General features: G+C 42.8%; 1 protein-coding gene across 1 annotated transcript; it reads right to left on the bottom strand.

The window, feature by feature from the left end:
- Positions 1–1,102: 1,102 nt before the first annotated feature.
- On the bottom strand, positions 1,103–20,344 carry LOC308700084 (uncharacterized protein). Its single transcript, XM_081381451.1, has 5 exons — positions 20,324–20,344; positions 16,395–16,546; positions 4,941–5,195; positions 2,185–3,554; positions 1,103–1,173 (listed from the first exon to the last, which is right to left on the bottom strand). The coding sequence occupies exons 3-5, from the start codon at positions 4,972–4,974 to the stop codon at positions 1,165–1,167; spliced, it is 1,413 nt and encodes a 470-aa protein (XP_081237577.1). The 5' UTR covers positions 4,975–5,195; positions 16,395–16,546; positions 20,324–20,344; the 3' UTR covers positions 1,103–1,164.
- Positions 20,345–21,830: the final 1,486 nt, after the last annotated feature.

Genomic DNA, 21,830 nt, shown 5'->3' with positions numbered 1-21,830 from the left:
CAGCAGCTCCAGCGCGTCATCGACAGTAGGGGCGGGGCCAGGAGCTCAGCGGCTCCAGTGCGTCATCAACAGTAGGGGTGGGGCCAGGAGCTCAGCAGCTCCAGCGCGTCATCGACAGTAGGGGCGGGGCCAGGAGCTCAGCGGCTCCAGCGCGTCATCTACAGTAGGGGTGGGGCCAGGAGCTCAGCAGCTTCAGCGCGTCATCGACAGTAGGGGCGGGGCCAGGAGCTCAGCGGCTCCAGTGCGTCATCTACAGTAGGGGCAAAAATCCTGAACACAGCAATGGTGAAAAACTGTTTAACTCCACAATGCAGTACTTCACAGTTCAGTCTTTGTATTGTGTTTTAGCATACATTTCTAACATTTATAATGTGTTTAGATTTGTTTTAGAATTGCCTTTACACATACTTCAAATATTCTCATGTTTTCTTTGTGTTTATATACAGTTTTTGTTTTATTTGTTCAAATGAACTTGTGAATGCTGTGTGAATGCTGCTACTGACAGGTTTGCTGAGTCGTCGGATAGGGTTGTGTGTTGTCCATCTTGTCATTGCGCCTCCATCAGCTGGGATTATGGCCTTGTTGAATCAAGCTGCTGTCGTAAGGATCGCGAGGACAATCGCTGAGCGTTATTGAGTGAAGAGACATTACCCTGCCATCCGTTGGACATCATTCAGCGCCTCATACACGAACTAAGAGTGGTGATGTACACTATTTTCTTCTTTTTCTACTGAACACTGGTAAGCAAACTACCATTTTCTGTCAGTGAGTGATCAGAACTGAACTGTTCAATCGTGCAGTTATCTTTCAAGGAACTGTGATTATTGAATTTTCCTGCAAAGGGTTCATAGACTTTCTTTTGTGTGCATACATGAACTTTTTTGACCCGTGAACTCATAAGTGGACAGAGTATAACCTTTTCCTTTCTTTTGCTGTATTTTGACCCGAATTGGAGTGAATATCAGAGTTGAAGTGAACTTCCAAGTGAATTTTATTTGAAAGGTTGAGTTAAATGAATGTATCTGTGAAACATTTAAGTATACTTAAAAACTGATTGTTATTGTGGTGAGATTGAACTGAAACGACACAAATTTGTTGATTTTATCTCTTTATTGTTTTCTACATTTTTATTTCATTTTGATTTGACTGCACTTGAAATTGGTTTTACGCTTCCTGTGAAAACAAAGAAAACAGAATAATTTCAAATAATGCAGTATGAATACTTTTTTATTTTATTTTTTTTAGTTAAGCTAAAATTGTTTATGCTAATTTTGAGTCACTTATAGGCTACTAAGGAGTGGGGGTATCTTACTATCCTGTTAGATTGGGGGAGGGCGGGTTTTGCAGTCAACTAGGTTTAACTCCCTGAGTTTTCCACACACACACACACACACACACACTTCAGGTGGCTGCCGTGTATTGAGTCAATCCTGAAGACCACCTTGCCGCCTCTTAAGCATCTACACGTTGCAACACGATAGACACCACATACAACTAGCCTGACAGTTGTACAAAGACTAAAAGCATTGGGTGGGGGGACTAGGATCCTCTATCTCACTCAGCCTTCCTTAGTAAATTGTTGAACATTTCCCATAATTGTTGGCATATTTCCCTCCGCAACCTTTGTCCCACTGACATAATGCGACTGTAAATGTTCTCATAAGTGACTTGGTATATTATAATAATGAGAAACTCTCTTGAGTTATGTTGTAATTTTCAGAAAATAAATCCTATTAAGAAACAATAAACTTTCACATAATAATGGGACACTTTCTTGTAATAAGATAGTTTTTCATAATAAAAACATACAGCAAATCCCACAATAATCAGCTACATCATGATGACTTGCATCTCATAATAAAAGATAATTTCTCCTAATAATAAAATACTTTCTTGATACTTTCTCATAATGACATACATCTCATAATGAGATGCTTTCTCATGATAAGGACTTAACATCTAATAAAGAGAAATGTTCTAATGAGACACTTTCTTGTAATGAGAATTTTACGAAATAATGAGATATTTTCTTATAATTACAACTCAATATCTTATAATAATGTAAAAAATGTGAAGCAAATAGCAAGCAACCACCAAGATGTCCTGTTGCTCATCATGGCTGTTAGGAAACTAACTTACACAGGAGAGACTTTAATGCTCAGCACATAAAGATGAACTACTTACTGTGATCTCAGACTGTGATTGTTCTCCATTTGAGTGAGTCACTGAAGATAACTGAAGGAAGCTCTCTCCACATGGATCATGGTGATCCGGTTTCTCCACTGTGTGGATCTTCATGTGTCGCTTCAGGTGAGTTTTAAAAGAGAAACTCTTTCCACACTGATCACACGTGGGCGGCTTCTCTCTGCTGTGGATCTTCTCATGTGTTCTCAGATATGATGGCTGATTGAATCTCTTGTCACAGTGTGAACACTTGTAATGTTTTTCTCCAGTGTGGATCCTCTCATGTGTTTTCAGAGATGATGAGTGACTGAATCTCTTGTCACAGTGTGAACACTTGTAAGGTTTTTCTCCAGTGTGAATAACCCGGTGCAGTTTTAAACAGTTCGCTGTAATAAAAGCCTTCCCACACTCAAAGCACATGTACTCTCTCACACCAGTGTGAATTTTTTGATGTACTTTTAAATTTTGCAGCAGTGAAAAACTCTTTCCACACACAGAACATGAATGCGGCTTCTCCTTCGTATGAACTCTCAGGTGTGTCTTCAGGTGTGATGGCAAAAGAAATGTTTTGCCACATTGATCACATGCAAACAGCTTCACCCCAGTGTGGATCCTCATGTGATTCTTAAGATTTTGTTTGGTTGTGAAACTCTTTCCACACTGATTACATGCAGATGACTTTTCTCCAGTGTGGATTCTCATGTGAACATCAACATGTATTTTTTGTTTAAAGCTCTTGCCGCACTGATCACATGAGAACGGCTTCTCTCCTGTGTGAACTCTCAAGTGATTCTGAAGATTTTGTTTGCATGTGAAACTCTTTCCACACTGAGTGCAGGTGAAAGATTCCTTGGCTCTTCTTTCCTTTAAAAATGTATTTTTAGTCTTTGAGCGACTCAAAGGTTTTTCTCCAGGTTTGACATGATGTTCCTCCTTCACTTCACTCAGTTCTACACTCTCCTCCTTCACTTCAATCAGTTCTTCTCTCTCCTCCTTCACTTCACTCAGTTCTTCACTCTCCTCCTTCACTTCACTCAGTTCTTCACTCTCCTCCTCCACTTCACTCGGTTCTTCACTCTCCACCTTCACTTCACTCGGTTCTTCACTCTCCTCCTTCACTTCAATCGGTTCTTCACTCTCCACCTTCACTTCACTCGGTTCTTCAATCTCCTCCTTCACTTCACTCAGTTCTTCACTCTCCTCCTTCACATCACTCGGTTCTTCACTCTCCACCTTCACTTCACTCGGTTCTTCAATCTCCTCCTTCACTTCACTCAGTTCTTCACTCTCCTCCTTCACTTCACTCGGTTCTTCACTCTCCACCTTCACTTCACTCGGTTCTTCACTCTCCACCTTCACTTCACTTAGTTCTGAAATTAAAGAGAAAAAGTTATTTAATTTTCAGTACAACAAAAATAATTCAAAGAGAGGAATATGAAGTGAAAGGACATAAAAAGAGCTCTGATGTAATAACAAAAACTACTTTCCATAAATGAGGTACATTGATCTTCTAATAATTATTTTTAAAACATTAAAGACACAAATCCCATTTTTCTGTAGAAAGAACTATTACATATATTTGATCAATGACACAATTATCTAATGTAAAATGTAATTTATTTTACTTAAAACTATTTAATTATTACAGTCCAGTCACACTAGACTTTTAATTCCAATGATTCCCATTCATTCGCATGTGAACGTGGGAGACCAGAAACACAAGCTTCGCTGCGTTCCAGTTGAAGTTGGAACGCCAATTAATTATTAGTCATTTATATCATAGTTTAAATAGACATTTGATTATTCTATTAAACTATTTACATTATATTTTACTGGTTCATTTGGATTCCAGTGTCACTTAAGAGTTTCACCCCGGCCAATAATGCTGATCTGACGGTCACAAACTCATAAGTCTGATTATTAGTCGGAGGTTATGACGAATACTGGGCGGTAAACCGGTTTCAATTTCGAGACAATATGTATTTTTCATAAACTCATAACGGTGCGTTGCTTAAACAGCTGCTGTCTCTATTCAATGGCCATGAAGAGCGCTATGTATGGAACTTACTCTATAAAACAGAACGTCACAGAATTGTGGGATGAATAAATAATTTAGAGAAATAACAGTTTTGTCTTTAAAGGCTTTTATCATGTATCCTGACTCAAATAATGTGTTTCTAACAGCAAACACTCAGAATAAAGTGAGATGATCTGCTGATATCCTGAATGGCTTGTTGAATGAGTGTTGATAGTCTGAGGCTCATCAATATTAACAGATCTGCTGAAAACACTCTTTATTTCATGACAATAGTTCCTGTTTTCACCTCATTTATTATGCTGATGTCTTCAGATCTTCTGTGAATTGACACTTAAAGCTCATTTCAGTGGTGTCAGCAGACTGAGGTTACAAATATTGCTTTTATTATTATTTTTTGTTCAAATGCTTTTCTTACAGTTCTTTCCTACTTTCAAAATATTTGCCCTTATCTAAATAAAGAAATAGAATAATGTTAGAAATATAAATAAAAATGTGTGAAATAGCATAAATTGTTTTATGATAGACTGACAGATAAATTATTTAGCCTCAATTAGCATATAGATAAAAGAACTGAACTGAAACTCCCTTTAACTGAACATTTGTTGAAAATCGGTACCATTTCATAGTTGAACTGTTTATCTAAAAGTGAGGAAGTGCTTGAATGTTTCTAACATGAATGTTCTTCAGCATCATGAATGAATGAAGAATAAACACCAACCTCTTTGTTCTTCAGGATCTTCAGTGTGTTTCATTCTGCAGGTTTCTGGATCACTCTTGTTCTCACTGTCCTCTTTAATAAACTCAGTCTTTGCAGATTTCAGCTCTTCCTGATGCTCTGATGCTCGTCTTCACTTGTAGACGATGGGAATTTACAGCATTTATTGGAGAATTGCAGTGGGAGGAGCTTCACTGATGATGTGACTGCTGTGGGAGTGGCTTCACTGCTGATGTAATCACTGTGGGAGGAGCTTATCTGACAAAATCAAAACAAAAGAAAATATCAGTTACTGAGTTTGTTTTAAAAGGGTCAAAGACCAGATGTTTAATTTTAGTGTCAGATTGATATTACATTTACAAAAGTGATTGTGTATATATAGAAAACCCAGTAAATGCAAGTGTAATGTTTCTAATAACTTTTGTGGAGACAAAATGCCAGAATTTAGGTGAAAGAATGTTGGATCATCATTCAGCGTAACATCTGTATGTAAAAATGAAACAACATAATTATTCTGACTTTTTTTCTGAAGAGACCAAGAGTTCAAGAATAAGAGATCATACTAAATTTCTTTATTTTTTCAATGATTAAAAGCTTCTTGCTGACAAAAAAAAAAGTGGGTTGAAGGATAGTGGGATAATATAGTGGGAGAAGGATAAGTGTAAAGACTTACAATGAAAATTAATTAGTATTGTGGGGCTGCACTATGATCCTAATATACAGTGTTTGAATATGTCATGAAATGATTCTTGTTCTAAATATGACTGAAAATAAAGAGAGAGAGATTGTATTTGTTGTTTTTGCTATATAAACCCCTTTTGTATTTAACCATATACTAATTTGCACATTTAAACATTTATATCTGTCTGTCTATCATAAAGCAATTTGTATTTCTAATTCTAACATTATTCTGTTTCTTCGATTAAATAATGGCAGATATCTAGAAAAGTAGTAAAGACCTGTAAGAAAATGTTATAAAAGCATAAAATACAGAAATACACATTCATATAGTAAGCAACAATTACCCTCAGTCTGTTAACACCAATGAAATGAGCTTTAAGTGTCAATTTACAGGAGATCTGAAGACATCAGCATAATAAATGAGGTGAAAACAGGAACTATTGTCATGAAATAAAGAGTGTTTTCAGCAGATCTGTTAATATTGATGAGCCTCAGACTATCAACACTCATTCAACAAGCCATTCAGGATCATCAGCAGATCATCTCACTTTATTCTGAGTGTTTGCTGTTAGAAACACATTATTTGAGTCAGGATACATGATAAAAGCCTGTTAAACTGCAGATTTTATGATAACTACATTCATTACAATAAAGTAATTAGATCATTAAAATGTGCAGAAACTGAAAACGACCATACAACTTATGTACAATTATGTACTTTTACAACTTATGTACTTATACAATATTATGTATGTATATATTTAAAATGTCTCACGTGACTCATATAGGCTCAATGTAAAGTATTTATCAGTATCTGTTCCAGTAGGTGTCAGATCCACTATGAGAAAATAGATCTGTCCGGCTTGCCTAAACTGTTTTCACTCCTCTCCTCAGCGCCTACTCTCGACTACATCGGCGCATCTCAAACAATCCTAATATTTTAATAAAATGCACAAGTATTGAGTAAAAACTCAAAGGCAATAATGAAAGAAGCAGGTTTCAAAAGGAGTACAGCGCATATCCATGGTTTTAGCCATGCTTCATCTTGAAATTATATAATTATAAGTAATTACAGATTATACTGTGTAATATCCGTGATGTGGTATTTTACGATGTGGTATTTTATGTGTACAATGTATTTTACGATGTGGTATTTTATGTATTACAGTGTAATATCCGTGATGTGGTATTTTATTTTCACATTCTGTTGCACTTCACTGTATATTGCAAAATTACTGTAAACATTAATGGCACCTTACATATGACTTATTTTAATCATTCCTCTCTGATAGTTCTTGTTTATTTTTTGTGTATTATCTATTATGAAACATTTATGCCAGTAAATGAGTTTGAAGTTAAACTGACAGTACATTGCAGTAACTTTTATTTCAAAACAAAGCAATTGTGTAATTATAATTATAAAAGAGATATGTACATACAGATTATCACATTATAAATATATATGTATACAGTATATATATTGTGACGAGTGTCTCTGGGCTCATCAGCGTCGCCCTGGCAACCAACACGCTGCACCTGCACGTCTTCATCACTGGCCGATCGGTCCCAGCTGCCGCTCGTCAACACAGAGCTTAAGAAGCCACCGCCGCTCTCACTCAGGCAGACTCACGTCTCATGCAGATCGCTCTGGTACTAACGTTCTCTCTCTTTGTACGTAGAAGGCAGCGAGTGACCGACGGCCTCAGCACGCACGCCTGGACACCCCTTCACGGACACGAGGACACTTTAAGAACACCAGACACGATCACGCCGAGCACCTTTTCCCCCATCACCTTCACTTCAATTGTAAATAAAATCCACCCTCCGGGGCCATTGCACTGAGCTACCTTGTTGTGTGATTTCTCACCCGTGACATCTGGTGAAGAATGCGGGCAAGTGCATGAGAAATCACACACAAGTGTTGGCGTTCACCTGCACTAAAAACAAAAAAACAAAAAAAAACCTGTTTCTTTTTCTGTTCACTTTCCCCAGCACCGGTCGGCGTCCTCTCTCCCCATGGAAATGGATGAACTGTTGCAATGCCTTACTGAAGTCAGCGTCCGCCAGCAACAGATTATGGAACATCTGGCCACTCGGCAGGGCGGGGCCGAAGCAGAACTCGCCGCCCTCCGCGCCCAAGCAGCCCCACGCGTTCCACTACCTGACCCCCGGATGCAAGCGGTCCGGCTCTTGCCGAAGATGACAGTGCATGACGATGTGGAAGCCTACCTTCAAATGTTCGAGTCCACAGCTCACCGCGAGGGATGGGAACCGGACGACTGGGCTTCAGCGCTGGCACCCCTTCTCACGGGTGAGGCTCAACGGGCGTTCTTCTCGCTACCCCCAGCGAGGGCTGATGATTATGAAGAGGTAAAACGGGAAATCCTTGCCCGGCTGGGGCTTTCCTCCATTTGCGCTGCGCAACAGTTCTTCGAGTGGGAATATAAAGCCCGGGTGCCAGCGCGAGCCCAGGCTGCTGAACTCGCCCGTTTAGCCCAACACTGGCTGCTGGAAGGAGAGCCCACCGCAGCCCAGGTAGTGGAACGTGTGGTGGTCGATCGCCTCCAACGAGCCCTGCCCAGAGCCCTCCGCCAAGCCGTCGGAATGAGGAATCCCACCACTGTCCGGGACCTAGTAGAGGCGATCGAGCTGGCGGACGCTGTCCAACACCGGGAGGCTGGGGAGAGAGCGCCGCCGTTTCCCCAGAGGGTGGTCCAGGAGCGATGCACGCCGGAGGGCACCCCACGCGCAGTTGGCAGGCCGACGGTTCCCTCACCAATGGACGAGCCAATGCCCACCGCCGATCCCAACACGTCTCCGCGGACCTGGCTGGCGGGTTGCATCGTACATCAGCGCGTCCCACCTGCGGCCCCAGAAGCGGACGTCACCGTGAATGGCAAACCAGTATGGGCGCTTCTGGATTCGGGCAGTGCGGTCACCCTCATCCAAGCTCGACTGTGCCCTCCATGTCACAACCAAAAGAGTCTACTACCCATTACTTGTGTGCACGGTGATACCCAACAGGTTCCAGCTCGTCGTATCAACGTCGCTGCAGCTCATGGCAGTTGGCCTGTGGAGGCTGGAATAATGGAAAACCTTCCGGTCTCTTTACTCCTCGGCCGGGATTGGCCCGGGTTCGACCGCCTGCTCGCTGCCGCCGCCCAGCCCGCCAGCCAGGAAGGGAACCGTCGTCGCCGCAGGCGGCCACGAAGACCCCGCCCCCGGCCGGTCCTGCTTGCTTCGGACAGCGGGAGAGATGGTGAGTCCCCCTCTCAAACTACTAACCTTTTTTATGATGTTTTTCGTCAGGCCAGTGAGGGGGGCTCTTTTGCCAAAGAACAACGGGAGGACGATCGGCTGAAGCATTGCTGGGGGCAAGTCCGCGCTGTGGATGATAAGGACGTCCTCCCACGGCCCCATCCTCTCCCGCACTTCATCGTCCGAAGAGGCCTGCTGTACTGCGTCGCCCAGCGAAGGGGGAAGGAGAAGGAGTTGTTAGTCGTCCCACGGACCAAGACGGAGACTATTCTGGAACTTGCACACTCCCATCCTATGGCGGGTCACCTGGGAGCCACAAATACCGCTCAGCGCATCCGGGACAGATTCCACTGGCCAGGTTTGGATGCGGAAGTGAAGAGGTTCTGCCAGGCATGCCCTACCTGTCAGCGCACCGCGCCCGGATCTCCTCCCCCCAGTCCGCTCATTCCTTTACCCATCATTGAGGTGCCCTTCGAGCGAATCGGATTGGATCTTGTAGGGCCGTTGCCTAAGTCTGCCCGAGGTCATGAACACATCCTTGTCATCGTCGACTACGCCACCCGGTATCCGGAAGCAGTCCCCCTGCGGAAAGCAACAGCAAAGGCCATCGCCCAGGAACTATTTCTGTTGGCCAGCCGGGTCGGCATCCCGTCCGAGATACTGACTGACCAGGGTACACCGTTCATGTCCCGGCTAATGGCAGACCTCTGCAGACTGCTGCGGGTGAAACAATTGAGGACGACTGTCTATCACCCGCAAACCGACGGACTGGTAGAACGATTTAATCAGACCCTCAAGCGGATGCTCCGTAGAGTAGCGGCCGAAGACAGACGTGACTGGGACCTCATGATCCCCTACGTCCTCTTTGGAATCCGGGAAATACCCCAGGCCTCAACTGGTTTCACCCCCTTCGAGCTCCTGTTCGGCTGCCAGCCACGGGGGCTGCTGGATGTCGCTCGGGAGGCTTGGGAACAGCAGCCGGCACCCCACCGCACGGTCGTCGAGCATGTGAAGCAGATGAGAGAGAGGATCGACCGGGTCATGCCATTAGTCCGGGAGCACCTCAGCAAGGCACAGCAGGCACAACAACGCCACTACAATCGGGCAGCCCAACCACGGGAGTTCCAGCCGGGAGACAGGGTGATGGTCTTGGTCCCCACCTCCGCTTGAAAGTTCCTGGCGTCCTGGCAGGGTCCCTATACGGCAGTGGAGAAGGTTGGACCGGTAACTTACCGACTACGACAGCCTGGATGATGACGAGCGGAGCAACTGTATCACATTAACCTGCTGAAGAGATGGCAAGGGACCAACGAGCAGGTAGCCGCCCTCAGTCTCACCGATCCCGTGGTTGTCGACATGAATCCCCATCTGTCGGCTGCCCAAAAGACCGAGCTGCAACACCTGGTCAGTCAGTTCAGGGATGTGTTCTCCTTCCAACCAGGGCAGACCAACGTCATCCAGCATGACATCAGGACGCCCCCTGGAGTGATCGTCAGGCAACGGCCCTACCGAGTCCCAGAAGCCCGTCGGCAGGCTATTGAGGAGGAAATACAACAAATGCTGAAGTTGGGGGTAATCGAACCATCACGCAGCCCATGGTCCAGCCCCATTGTGATGGTACCCAAGCCGGATGGCACCCTCCGCTTCTGCAACGACTTCCGCCGTCTCAATGAAGTCTCCGAGTTTGACGGCTATCCCATGCCTCGGGTGGATGAGCTGTTGGATCGGCTGGGGAGGGCCCGGTACATTTCCACTCTCGACCTGACAAAAGGATACTGGCAAGTCCCACTCACCCCGTCTGCCAAACAGAAGACAGCGTTTTCCACTTCCACTGGGCACTGGCAGTACCGGACCCTTCCCTTCGGCCTGCACGGGGCGCCCGCCACCTTCCAGCGTATGATGGATATCCTCCTAAGACCCCACCAGGCCTATGCAGCCGCCTACCTGGATGATGTCGTCGTGCACTCCGAGGCATGGGAGGAACACCTGGAACGTCTGCGGAGGGTGCTCTCGGAGCTCCGGCGGGCTGGGCTAACCGCCAAACCCCGAAAATGCCACCTAGCGCTCTCTGAAGCGAAGTACCTGGGCTTCCAGGTAGGCCGTGGCCTCATCCGACCACAGGAAAAGAAGGTAGAGGCCATACTTACCGCTTCCCAGCCCCAGACGAAGACCCAGGTACGAGCTTTCTTGGGGTTGGCGGGGTACTATCGCTGTTTTATCCACAACTTCTCCTCCTCTGACAGACCTGACCAGGAAGGGGCAGCCGGAGAAAATACAGAGGACAACAGCCGCCGAGGAGGCCTTCGCCCGGCTCAAGACAGCCCTTACCTCGTCACCAGTACTCCGCGCCCCCGACTTTAGCTGCCCCTTCCTGCTGCAGACGGATGCCTCCGACACCGGACTCGGAGCCGTTCTATCGCAAATCCAGGAAGGTGAGAGGTCTGTCAGAGGTCATTCCCCACCCACCCCTTGTTTCACCCCTACTATCTCCTTTCGTTCCCAGGGCCAGAACGACGCTTAGGGGGGGGGAATGTGACGAGTGTCTCTGGGCTCATCAGCGTCGCCCTGGCAACCAACACGCTGCACCTGCACGTCTTCATCACTGGCCGATCGGTCCCAGCTGCCGCTCGTCAACACAGAGCTTAAGAAGCCACCGCCGCTCTCACTCAGGCAGACTCACGTCTCATGCAGATCGCTCTGGTACTAACGTTCTCTCTCTTTGTACGTAGAAGGCAGCGAGTGACCGACGGCCTCAGCACGCACGCCTGGACACCCCTTCACGGACACGAGGACACTTTAAGAACACCAGACACGATAACGCCGAGCACCTTTTCCCCCATCACCTTCACTTCAATTGTAAATAAAATCCACCCTCCGGGGCCATTGCACTGAGCTACCTTGTTGTGTGATTTCTCACCCGTGACAATATATATAAATATATATATATATATATATATATATATATATATATATATATATATATACAGTGCTGGTCAGAATTAGTTGCGCCCATGGTAAATATGATGAAAGATGGCTGTAAAAAATAAATCTGCATTGTTTATCCTTTTGATATTTTATTGTAAAAAAAAACTAGTAAAAATCTAACCTTTCATTGAAGTGTGTGTGTGTGGGGGGGGGAGGGGTCACATTATGAAATAAATGTTTTTCTCCAAAATATTGGCCCCCTTTTATTAAATACATTTTGCAACCTCCTTTTCATCAACAGCTCTGATCCAAACATTATAAGATTTCTAGCAGACAAAAACCACACTGTTCCTTCTGAATCCGAAGTTCGACTATCGGCCAAATTCTCCTTTCCAGTACCCTGGCATAGACTTTCCCGGGGAGGCTGAGGAGTGTGATCCCCCTGTAATGGGAACACACCCTTCGGTCCCCCTTCTTGAAAAGAGGGACCACCACCCCGGTCTGACAGTCCAGAGGTACTGTCCCCGACTGAAAGTACTGCCGTTCCTCCCAATCACGCCCCTTCAGGTGTCACTGTCGCTGCCCACGTGAGCGTTGAAGTCGCCCAGTAGAACAACGGAGTCCCCAGTGTTGGTTTTTAATAAAGACTCAGAGTACTCATTTATCAGTCAAACGCACAGAACAAAAAGTGCGTCCTCCTTTACTGCGTGTTCAGACAAAACATATACAGCTCTTCTTCAATGCTAGCTAACGGAATACAAAAATATGCCCAGAGCTCCCCCCAGTGGTCACACCATCAAAACCCAAAAAAGAAATTCACATTAGAGACAGCTTAGTAACTTTAACAGCTTTAACTGAAATACACAAAAGTCAATAACCATTCTGGTAAGAGTGAATTTTTCCAACACTCCTTCTCACTCGCAAACAGAATGATTAATTAACTTTTTTAACTCCAGCCATCTGTCTCAGCTTTGTGAACTTTTCTTCACTCAGTCCTGTCCCTTTTCATATTTAGTGAATATGTCAGCAACTATATCTTCAGTGTTGCAGTATTTCAAGTCTATGACTCCACTTGCAATTTGCTCTCGAATGAAGTGGTACTTGATGTCAATGTGTTTGGCATGTCCATGAAATTGAGGGTTCTTTGCCATGCATATAGTGGACTGATTATCTTCAAACATCAACATCAGTCCTGTTTGATTTACCTTTAGACCTGTCATCAGTTGTTGCATCCAAACCGCTTCTTGAGCTGCGCTTGCCAGCGCCATGTACTCAGCTTCAGCAGTGGAAAGAGCTACGCATGTCTGCTTTTTGCTTCTCCAACTCACAGCTGCTCCGCTGATTTGAAACATGTATCCTGAAACAGATTTGCGATCATCTTGGTCTCCAGCCCAATCTGCATCTGAAAATCCAATGCATTCCTTTGGCTTGTCCTTGCTATACAGCAGACCTAGATTCAGAGAGCCATTCAGCTATCTCATGATTCGTTTGACAGCCATCCAATGATGCTTTGTGGGTTTAGCACAGAATCTTGCAACATTGTTTACAGCATAAGCAATGTCTGGTCTTGTTCTTGTTGACAAATAAAGCAGACTACCAACAGCAGACTGAAATTGTGTCGGATCCAGTTTTTCTTTTTTTATCAGAGAGTTTGACGAGCTTCGAGTTCATGTCTACTGGTGTGCTTACTGGCTTTGAATTTTCCATTACGAATTTCTCCAACACATTTTTGATATATGTTGTCTGACCAATCCAGATTTCTCCAGCTTCTAGTTTTTGGACAATTTTCACACCAAGAAAATGAGTTAGCTCACCCATGTCCTATATCACAAATTGTTTTGAAAGCATTTTCTTCACCTCCATCATCCGTTTATCATTGCATCCAGCCAGAAGAATGTCATCAACATACACAACAATAATGAACATCTCACCAGTTGCTGCAGTGTAAATGCAGGGATCAGCTGTAGTTTGGACAAACCCCATCTTTTTCAGCCTTTCATCTAGAACGATGTTCCAACATCTTGGTGATTGTTTCAGTCCATAGATGCTGCGATTTAGTTTGCACATTAGATGTTCCTTTTCTTTGACAACAAAACCTTCAGGTTGTTGCATGTACACTTCCTACTTTAGTTCTCCATTCAGGAAAGCTGTCTTGACATCCATCTGATGTAGTTTTAGTCCACGCTGTACAGCTAGAGCAAGTATTGTTCTAATTGACTCAAATCTGACTACTGGACTAAATGTTTCATCATAGTCTGACCCAAACTTTTGAGAAAAACCTTGTGCTACTAGACGTGCTTTGTGTCTCTCAAATGTTCCATCAGCATCAACCTTGACTTTGAACACCCACTTACTGCCCTCTGCTTTTCGATCTTTTGGTAGTTCTACCAGTTCCCACACATTATTTGCATACAGAGATTCCATTTCTTTCTTCATAGCTTCCTTCCATTTCTACTTGTCTGGACTACTAAAAACATCTTTTAGAGTTTTGGGTTCGCTGTTTGATAATTAGTAAGTGTTGCCCACTCTCCGTAATAGTCAGGTGGTTTTCTCACTCTTGTTGATCTTTGAATCTCTTCTTCTGCTGAGCCCTCACTGTAAGATTCTTGGCAGTCAAATTCCACATAACGTTTCACAGTGTCTTCCTCATTTTCAGCAGGTTCCTTCTCAATTTCATGATCAGACTCATTGAATAGCACGTCTCGACTGTAGAACACCTTTGCGAGTTTTGTATCATAGAGCCGATATCCTTTCGTTTCTGTTCCATAGCCCAGAAGGATACATTTCTTTGCTTTGGGATCTAGTTTCTTCCGTTCATCTTTGGGTATGTGAGCATCAGTACATCCGAATACACGTAAATGATCAACCTTTGGTTTCTCACCTGTCCAGGCTTCAAAAGGAGTCATCCCTTTCACTGATTTTGTTGGGCTTCTGTTTCTCAGATACACAGCTGTTGACAGTGCTTCCGCCCAGAACTTCTGAGGTAGCTTTGCATCCGCTAACATTGATCTCACTGCCTCCGTCAGTGTTTTGTTCATTTGTTCAGCTTCTCCATTTTGCTCAGGAGTCTTCGGTACTGTGAGCTCATGTCGAACTCCTTCTTTTTTCAGGAAGTTTTGAAACTCAGACGAGGTATATTCTCCTCCATTATCTGTGCGTAAGACTTTCAGTTGTCTTCCAGTAGATTTTTCTGTCATAGCCTTCCATTCTAGGAACTTCTGAAAAACTTCATTTTTCCGCTTCAGAACATACACCCATACATAGTGAGTATTCTCATCAATGAATGTCAGAAAATATTCAGCTCCACTCAAGGATTTTGCATTCATTTTCCCACATACATCACTGTGCACTAAGCCAAGTGGTTCAACAGCTCTTTTGCGATCACTACTTTTGAACATGCTGCGATGATGCTTTCCTTCAGCACATGAATCACAAAAGTCTATGTTTTTTGATACATCAAAGTCAAAGCCATCAACTAGACACTCATTACACAGCTTATTCAGATTTTGTACACCAAGATGACCATAACGTCAATGCCAGGTTTGTTCCTTAGTATCTTTATGCAAATTCACATTTTCTGTTACATGCAAGTGATCACTTTCTCTACAGTTCATATAATAGAGACTGCCATTTTTTGTTGCAGTAGCAATCAGTTTTTGATTAACATCCGTGATGCAGCATCTGTTCTCTGTGAACTTGACTTTTTTTCCAGACTGAGTTACCTTGGACACACTCAGTAAGTTGTATGACAATTGTGGTACATACAAAACATCATTCAGCTTGCATTCTTTTGTCTTACCATCAGACAATGTCATCTTCAGCCGCACAACTCCACGTCCTGTTGCTTCAACAGAGTAACCATCTCCACGTGTTACTTCTTGTGAGGATTCCAGGCTTTCAAACTCAACAAACTGTTTCTTGTCATTGCACATGTGACTCACCATTAGTCCAACACTCTCGCTATCTGAATCACTGTCCTGTTTTTTCACTTGTGCCTTGTTTGCTTTGGGTTTATAACCCACCTTACTCTCTTTCTGGAAGTATGTGCTTGCAAAATATTTGTTGAGCTCTCTGCAGTCACGCTTGATATGTCCATACCTTCCGCAGTAATGACACTATGGGCCTTTCCCTCTCACAAACTGTTATCACTGGTGTTTTCAACATCACGTTCTCTCAGTTTACGTTCTTCATGCAACAATCGTTCCGTGACAACCTCCATTCTAGGTACATCCACACTTGCTTCAAGTGCCGTGACTAACACTTTGAACGAGTCGGGTAAACTGGCTAGCAGGTGCACCATGCAATCTTCCTCGTCGATATGATCTCCCACAATTGACAGTGCATCAAACGTTTCAGTCAACACCTTAATGTGCTCTTGAACTGAGTCTCCATCTTTCAATTTTAACGAGTACAGTTTACGCTTCAGTGCTAGTTTATTCGCCCAAGTTTTCTTCTGAAACTGATTCAACATTTTTTTCCACACGACAGTAGGATCTTCCGGCTCTCCAATCAAATAGAGCAAAGACGGTTCTATTGACAGTACAACGGTAGCCAGCGCACGATCACTTTTAGCCATATAAATTGCTAACTTACTTGGATCAGATTGTGGAGCAGTCTCTGTACCATTTACCAAGTCCCATAGTCCAGAGACTAGTGAACACTTCAGGACTGCGCTATCGACCGCGTCAGGCGCAGGTCCTTCATCAGATCTGGATATAGCCTGGATCCGGCAGACTGCAGTAAACCTCATGATAAACAGAGAGACTAAAATTAGCGTAGATGCCATTCTTCTTATGATGTAACGAGTACATCAGGATTTATGGGAAGTGTTCCCAGTTCCGGCTGACCTAATCTATGCAGCCTAACATTGAATTATAGAAGTCTATAATGTGTTATGTGTATGCTAGGCCAAAGAGATGTGTTTTTAGTCTAGCTTTGAACTGACAGAGTGTGTCTGCTTCCCGGACAATGTTAGGAAGACTGTTGCAAAGTTTTGGTGCTAAATAGGAGAAGGATCTACCGCCAGCAGTCGATTTTGATATTCTAGGTATTATCAACTGGCCGGAATTTTGAGATCGCAATAGACGTGACGGACTATAATGCGTTAAGAGCTCGCTCAAGTACTGCGGAGCTAAACCATTTAGTGCTTTGTAAGTAATCAGCAATATTTTAAAATTGATACGATGTTTAATAGGCAGCCAGTGCAGTGTTGACAGAACTAGGCTAATATGGTCATACTTCCTGGTTCTGGTAAGACCTCGAGCTGCTGCGTTTTGAACCAGCTGTAGTTTGTTTATTACATACACATTACACATTTACACATAATTTTTTTCTCCTTGGGACCAAAAGCTTTTCAAAGTTTGACTGAGGACACTTTGCAATTCATGGTCATTTCTATAAAAACTGCTATAATCGTTAATATATAATAATAATTAACCCCAAGGGGAGAGAGGGCCCTTGAAAAGTCTGGGAATACTGGATTTTTTTTTTCCCAATTAAATTTCTTAATGAATGTCAGATGAAATGTAAAGTTAGTGTATTGGCTGAATAACTTGGTTGATTGATTGACTACACCCCTTGCTAATGCGCCAAAAGGTTTAGTCCATCTGCACGCATTTTGTGTATGCTAGTTAGTTGAGCATCTGGTGGAGCGCAAACTTCTGCGGTAGAAATGTCTTTCTTAAAGGAATACTCCACCGTCTTTTCATATTAAACTATGTTATTCCCTAAACTAAGACGAGTTGATACATACCTCTCTCATCTCAGTGCGTGCACTCAATCGCTCTGGCACGCGGCGAAACTTTGTTCACTCAGTTCATTCAATACGGGCCAAGCAGAGAAGCTACTAAACACCTCCACGTTTTCCCCATTTAAACACAGTTACTCGCGTAGTGTAACTCGACCTAGGACGGTGACACAAAACAAAACGTTGCGCTTTTCTAAGCGTGTAAAATGGATAACTATATTGTATGGCGGAATACCATAGCAAGTGCTTGTAAGCACTTCGTCTTGGCGGAGTAATATCTTCACCAGAGGGAGCGGGGGCCGGTGAGAGGATTTTTCACGAGTGAAGATATTACTCCGCCAAGTCGAAGTGCTCATAAGCACTTGCTATGGTATTCCGCCATACAATATAGTTATCCATTTTACACGCTTAGAAAAGCGCAACGTTTTGTTTTGTGTCACCGTCCTAGGTCGAGTTACACTACGCGAGTAACTGTGTTTAAATAGGGAAAACGTGGAGGTGTTTAGTAGCTTCTCTGCTTGGCCCGTATTAAATGAACTGAGTGAACAAAGTTTCGCCGCGCGCCAGAGCGATTGAGTGCACGCACTGAGATGAGAGAGGTATGTATCAACTCGTCTTAGTTAAGGGAATAACATAGTTTAATATGAAAAGACGGTGGAGTATTCCTTTAAAGAAAGCTAAATCAGGCCACCAAAAAGAATGGAAAGACAGGAGAAAGAAAGAAAACAAAATAAAGGGAAACAATTGGTAATCTATAGTGCTAAACTAAATATACACTTTCAGATGATCATTTGGTTATACATGTAATCTGAGGTAAAGGCTAAACAAATAAACTGTACACTATCAATGCTGTTTGCATACAACACACCATTATAATAGCCTAATTTGAAACGTGTTTAATTTTAAATTAATTGGCTTTAATACATAAAATTATCCATACTAGGCTAATCAGTGTCATAGGTAGCTTGGTAGCTCATCGGTTGCTAGATAACATGTCAACATTATATTTGTCCTCTGTCAGATTTAGTAGAAGCAGGTGTTAAGTAACACTGACATCATAGTGTGTTTTATTATATTAGGTTATAATTAGGAGAAGAGGTTAATATCATCCTTCATGTACAGAAAGATGATGGAGAAGATGTGACTGAGGATGATGGTGGAAGTGAAGAGAGCAGGGAGCATGAGTGTTGCTCTGAGCACAGTGTGGAAATGAGAGATGAGAAACGGGAAAGGAGGCAGAGCAATTCAGACCAGTTTTTGCCAGAAGATCCATATGGCCAGATAAATTAACGAATGATCAGAGAGACACCATAGTATACAGGCCGGCAAGTAAAGGCACAGAGAAAACAAACAAAAAGCCACCTAAAGATATGGAAGGAAAACCATTTACCATTTATCTTGTTGAACATGGGGGCCCATTAGGACTGCCTGCATAGGGCCTGGGATCTTGTGCTACGCCCCTGTTAATTAATAATGTTGGATATGTAAAAGTAACCAAGAACAGGCCAACATCACTGGGTCACCATTGAGCCCTCCTGTGATGTGGTGGGTTCATCAATGAAACATCAGTAAAAGAGGGAGCCCACCGGATGACTCCGATGACGTGCCTACCCTCCCATATTTGATGACAAACTGCCTCCCATAATTCCTATTCTGCAACATCAAAATATCTGCAAATGTCAAGATCAAGGATTCAAAGATTTAATTGGTACGTGCTCTCACATAAAGGAGATTTACATCTTGTCCTGTGTTTAAAAACTTTCAGTCACATGATGTCCGTGGGACAAAGTATGGAAGACTGTTCACAGTTACAGTATATAATAAAAGTATATAAGTCACAAAAATGATAAATGCTGTCAGAATTATGACTTTTTATCTTATAATAAACTTTCACATAATAATGGGACACTTTCTTGCAATAAGATCCCTTCTCATTATAAAAAACATACAGTAAATCCCATAATAATCAGCTACATCATATTAATGACTTACAACTCATAATAAAAGATAATTTCTCATAATCAAATACTTTCTAGATACTTTCTCATAATTGTCACGGCTTGAAGGAAGGATGACGAAGATTGAGGTAGTAACAAACACTTTCTTTAATAATATAAACTAAGGATATACAGGAACGGGTGAGACAGCGTGTGAAACATGAACAATGCCGGACACTGAACTGAAGACAGGCAGAACTTAGATACATGGTGATGATTAACGCAAACGGCAAGCGGCTGTGAGGAAGGTGATCAGTGTCCATGGTAACCGATTAGTGGCGGGAAACAGACAGGGAAACACAAGTGAGAAATGAAAACAAACTGTTTTAAACAAAAGTCTAATAACAGAACATAATGGTGACAATAATGATGTACATCTCGGAATGAGAAACTTTCTAGTAACGACTTGATATTTCATAATGATTTTTTTTGTAATAATGAGATAGCTTCTCAAAATTATGAGTTAATATCTCATAATAATTAGAAACTTCCTCGTAATAACTTAACATTGCATAATAACGAGATGCTTTCTCATAATAAGGACTAAACATCTCATAAGAAATGTTCTAATAATAATGATATACTTTCTTGTAATGAGAATTTTTCGTAATAATGAGATACTTTCTCATAATTATAACTCAATATCTCAGAATAATATAAAAAAAGGGAAGCAGATAGCAAACAACCACCAAGATGTCCTGTTGCTCATCATGGCTGTTAGGAAACTAACTTACACAGGAGAGACTTTAATGCTCAGCACATAAAGATGAACTACTCACTGTTATCTCAGACTGTGATTGTTTTCCATTTGAGTGAGTAAAGAACATGGCTCATGGTTTCTCCACTGTATGGATCTTCATGTGTCGCTTCAGGTGACTTTTAAAAGAGAAAGTTGTTCCACACTGATCACACGTGTGCGGCTTCTCTCTGATGTGGATCCTCTCATGTCTTTTCAGAGTTGCTGACCGACTGAATCTCTTGTCACAGTGTGAACACTTGTAAGGTTTTTCTCCAGTGTGGATCCTCTCATGTGTTTTCAGATGTGATGACCGACTGAATCTCGTGTCACAGTGTGAACACTTGTAAGGTTTTTCTCCAGTGTGAATTCTCTGGTGCAGTTTTAAACTGTCCGCTGTAATAAAAGTCTTCTCACACTCAAAGCACACATACTCTCTCACACCAGTGTGTATTTTCTGATGTGCATGTAAATATGACAGCAATGAAAAACTCTTTCCACACACAGAACATGAGTGTGGCTTCTCCTTCATATGAACTATCAGGTGTTTCTTCAGGTGTGATGCCCTAAGAAATGTTTTTCCACATTGATCACATGTGAACAACTTCTCTCCAGTGTGGATCCTCATGTGAAGATTAAGGGATGATGAGTGTGCGAAACTTTTTCCACAATGATCACATGTGTACGGCTTTTCTCCAGTGTGGATCTTCATGTGTCTCTTAAGGCTATTTTTATGTGTGAAGCTTTTTCCACACTGATCACACGTGTCCGGTCTCTCTCCGGTGTGAACTCTCATGTGAAGCTTAAGATATTTTTTCTTTGAGAATCCCTTTTCACACTGATCACACATGAATGGTTTCTCTCCAGTGTGAATTCTCATGTGAAGATCAAGAGTCTGTTTTTCTGAGTAACTCTTTTTGCAGTGATAACATGCATACGACTTTTCTCCAGTGTGGATCCTCATGTGACACTCAAGACTTTTTTTGGTTGTGAAACTCTTTCCACACTGAGTGCATGCATATGAATTTTCTCCAGTGTGGATCTTCATATGGACATAAAGATTGCTTTTTTGTTTAAAGCTCTTTCCACACTGATCACACGTGTGTGGTCTCTCGCCCGTATGAACTCTCATGTGAATATGAAGATTTTGTTTGCATCTGAATCTTTTTCCACACTGATCACAATTAAACGGCTTCTCTCCAGTGTGAACTCTCATGTGAAGCTCAAGGCTTTGTTTGGTTGTGAAACTCTTTCCACACTGATCACACTTAAACGGCTTCTCTCCAGTGTGGATTCTCATGTGATGCTTAAGACTTTGTTTGCATGTGAAACTCTTTCCACACTGAGTGCAGGTTGTAGATTTCTTGGCTCTTCTTTTCTTTAAAAAAATATTTTTAGTCTTTGAGCGACTCAAGGGTTTTTCTTCAGTTTTGACATGATGTTCCTCCTTCACTTCACTCAGTTCTTCACTCTCCTCCTTCACTTCTCTCAGTTCTTCACTCTCCTCCTTCACTTCACTCAGTTCTTCACTCTCCTCCTTCACTTCACTC

Source organism: Scardinius erythrophthalmus (assembly GCF_964197995.2).
Source record: "Scardinius erythrophthalmus genome assembly, chromosome: 1".
Lineage (NCBI taxonomy): Eukaryota > Metazoa > Chordata > Actinopteri > Cypriniformes > Leuciscidae > Scardinius > Scardinius erythrophthalmus.
Note: the sequence above shows the minus strand (reverse complement) of the source record. Positions and strands in the feature narration are given on the sequence as shown.

Excerpts from the sequence above, each read along its gene's own strand:
- LOC308700084 (XM_081381451.1), bottom strand. The coding sequence starts at position 4,974 with ATGAAACACACTGAAGATCCTGAAGAACAAAGAG. Across the intron at positions 3,555-4,940 it reads AGATCCTGAAGAACAAAGAG|AACTAAGTGAAGTGAAGGTG; the intron begins GTTGGTGTTTAT and ends CTTTAATTTCAG.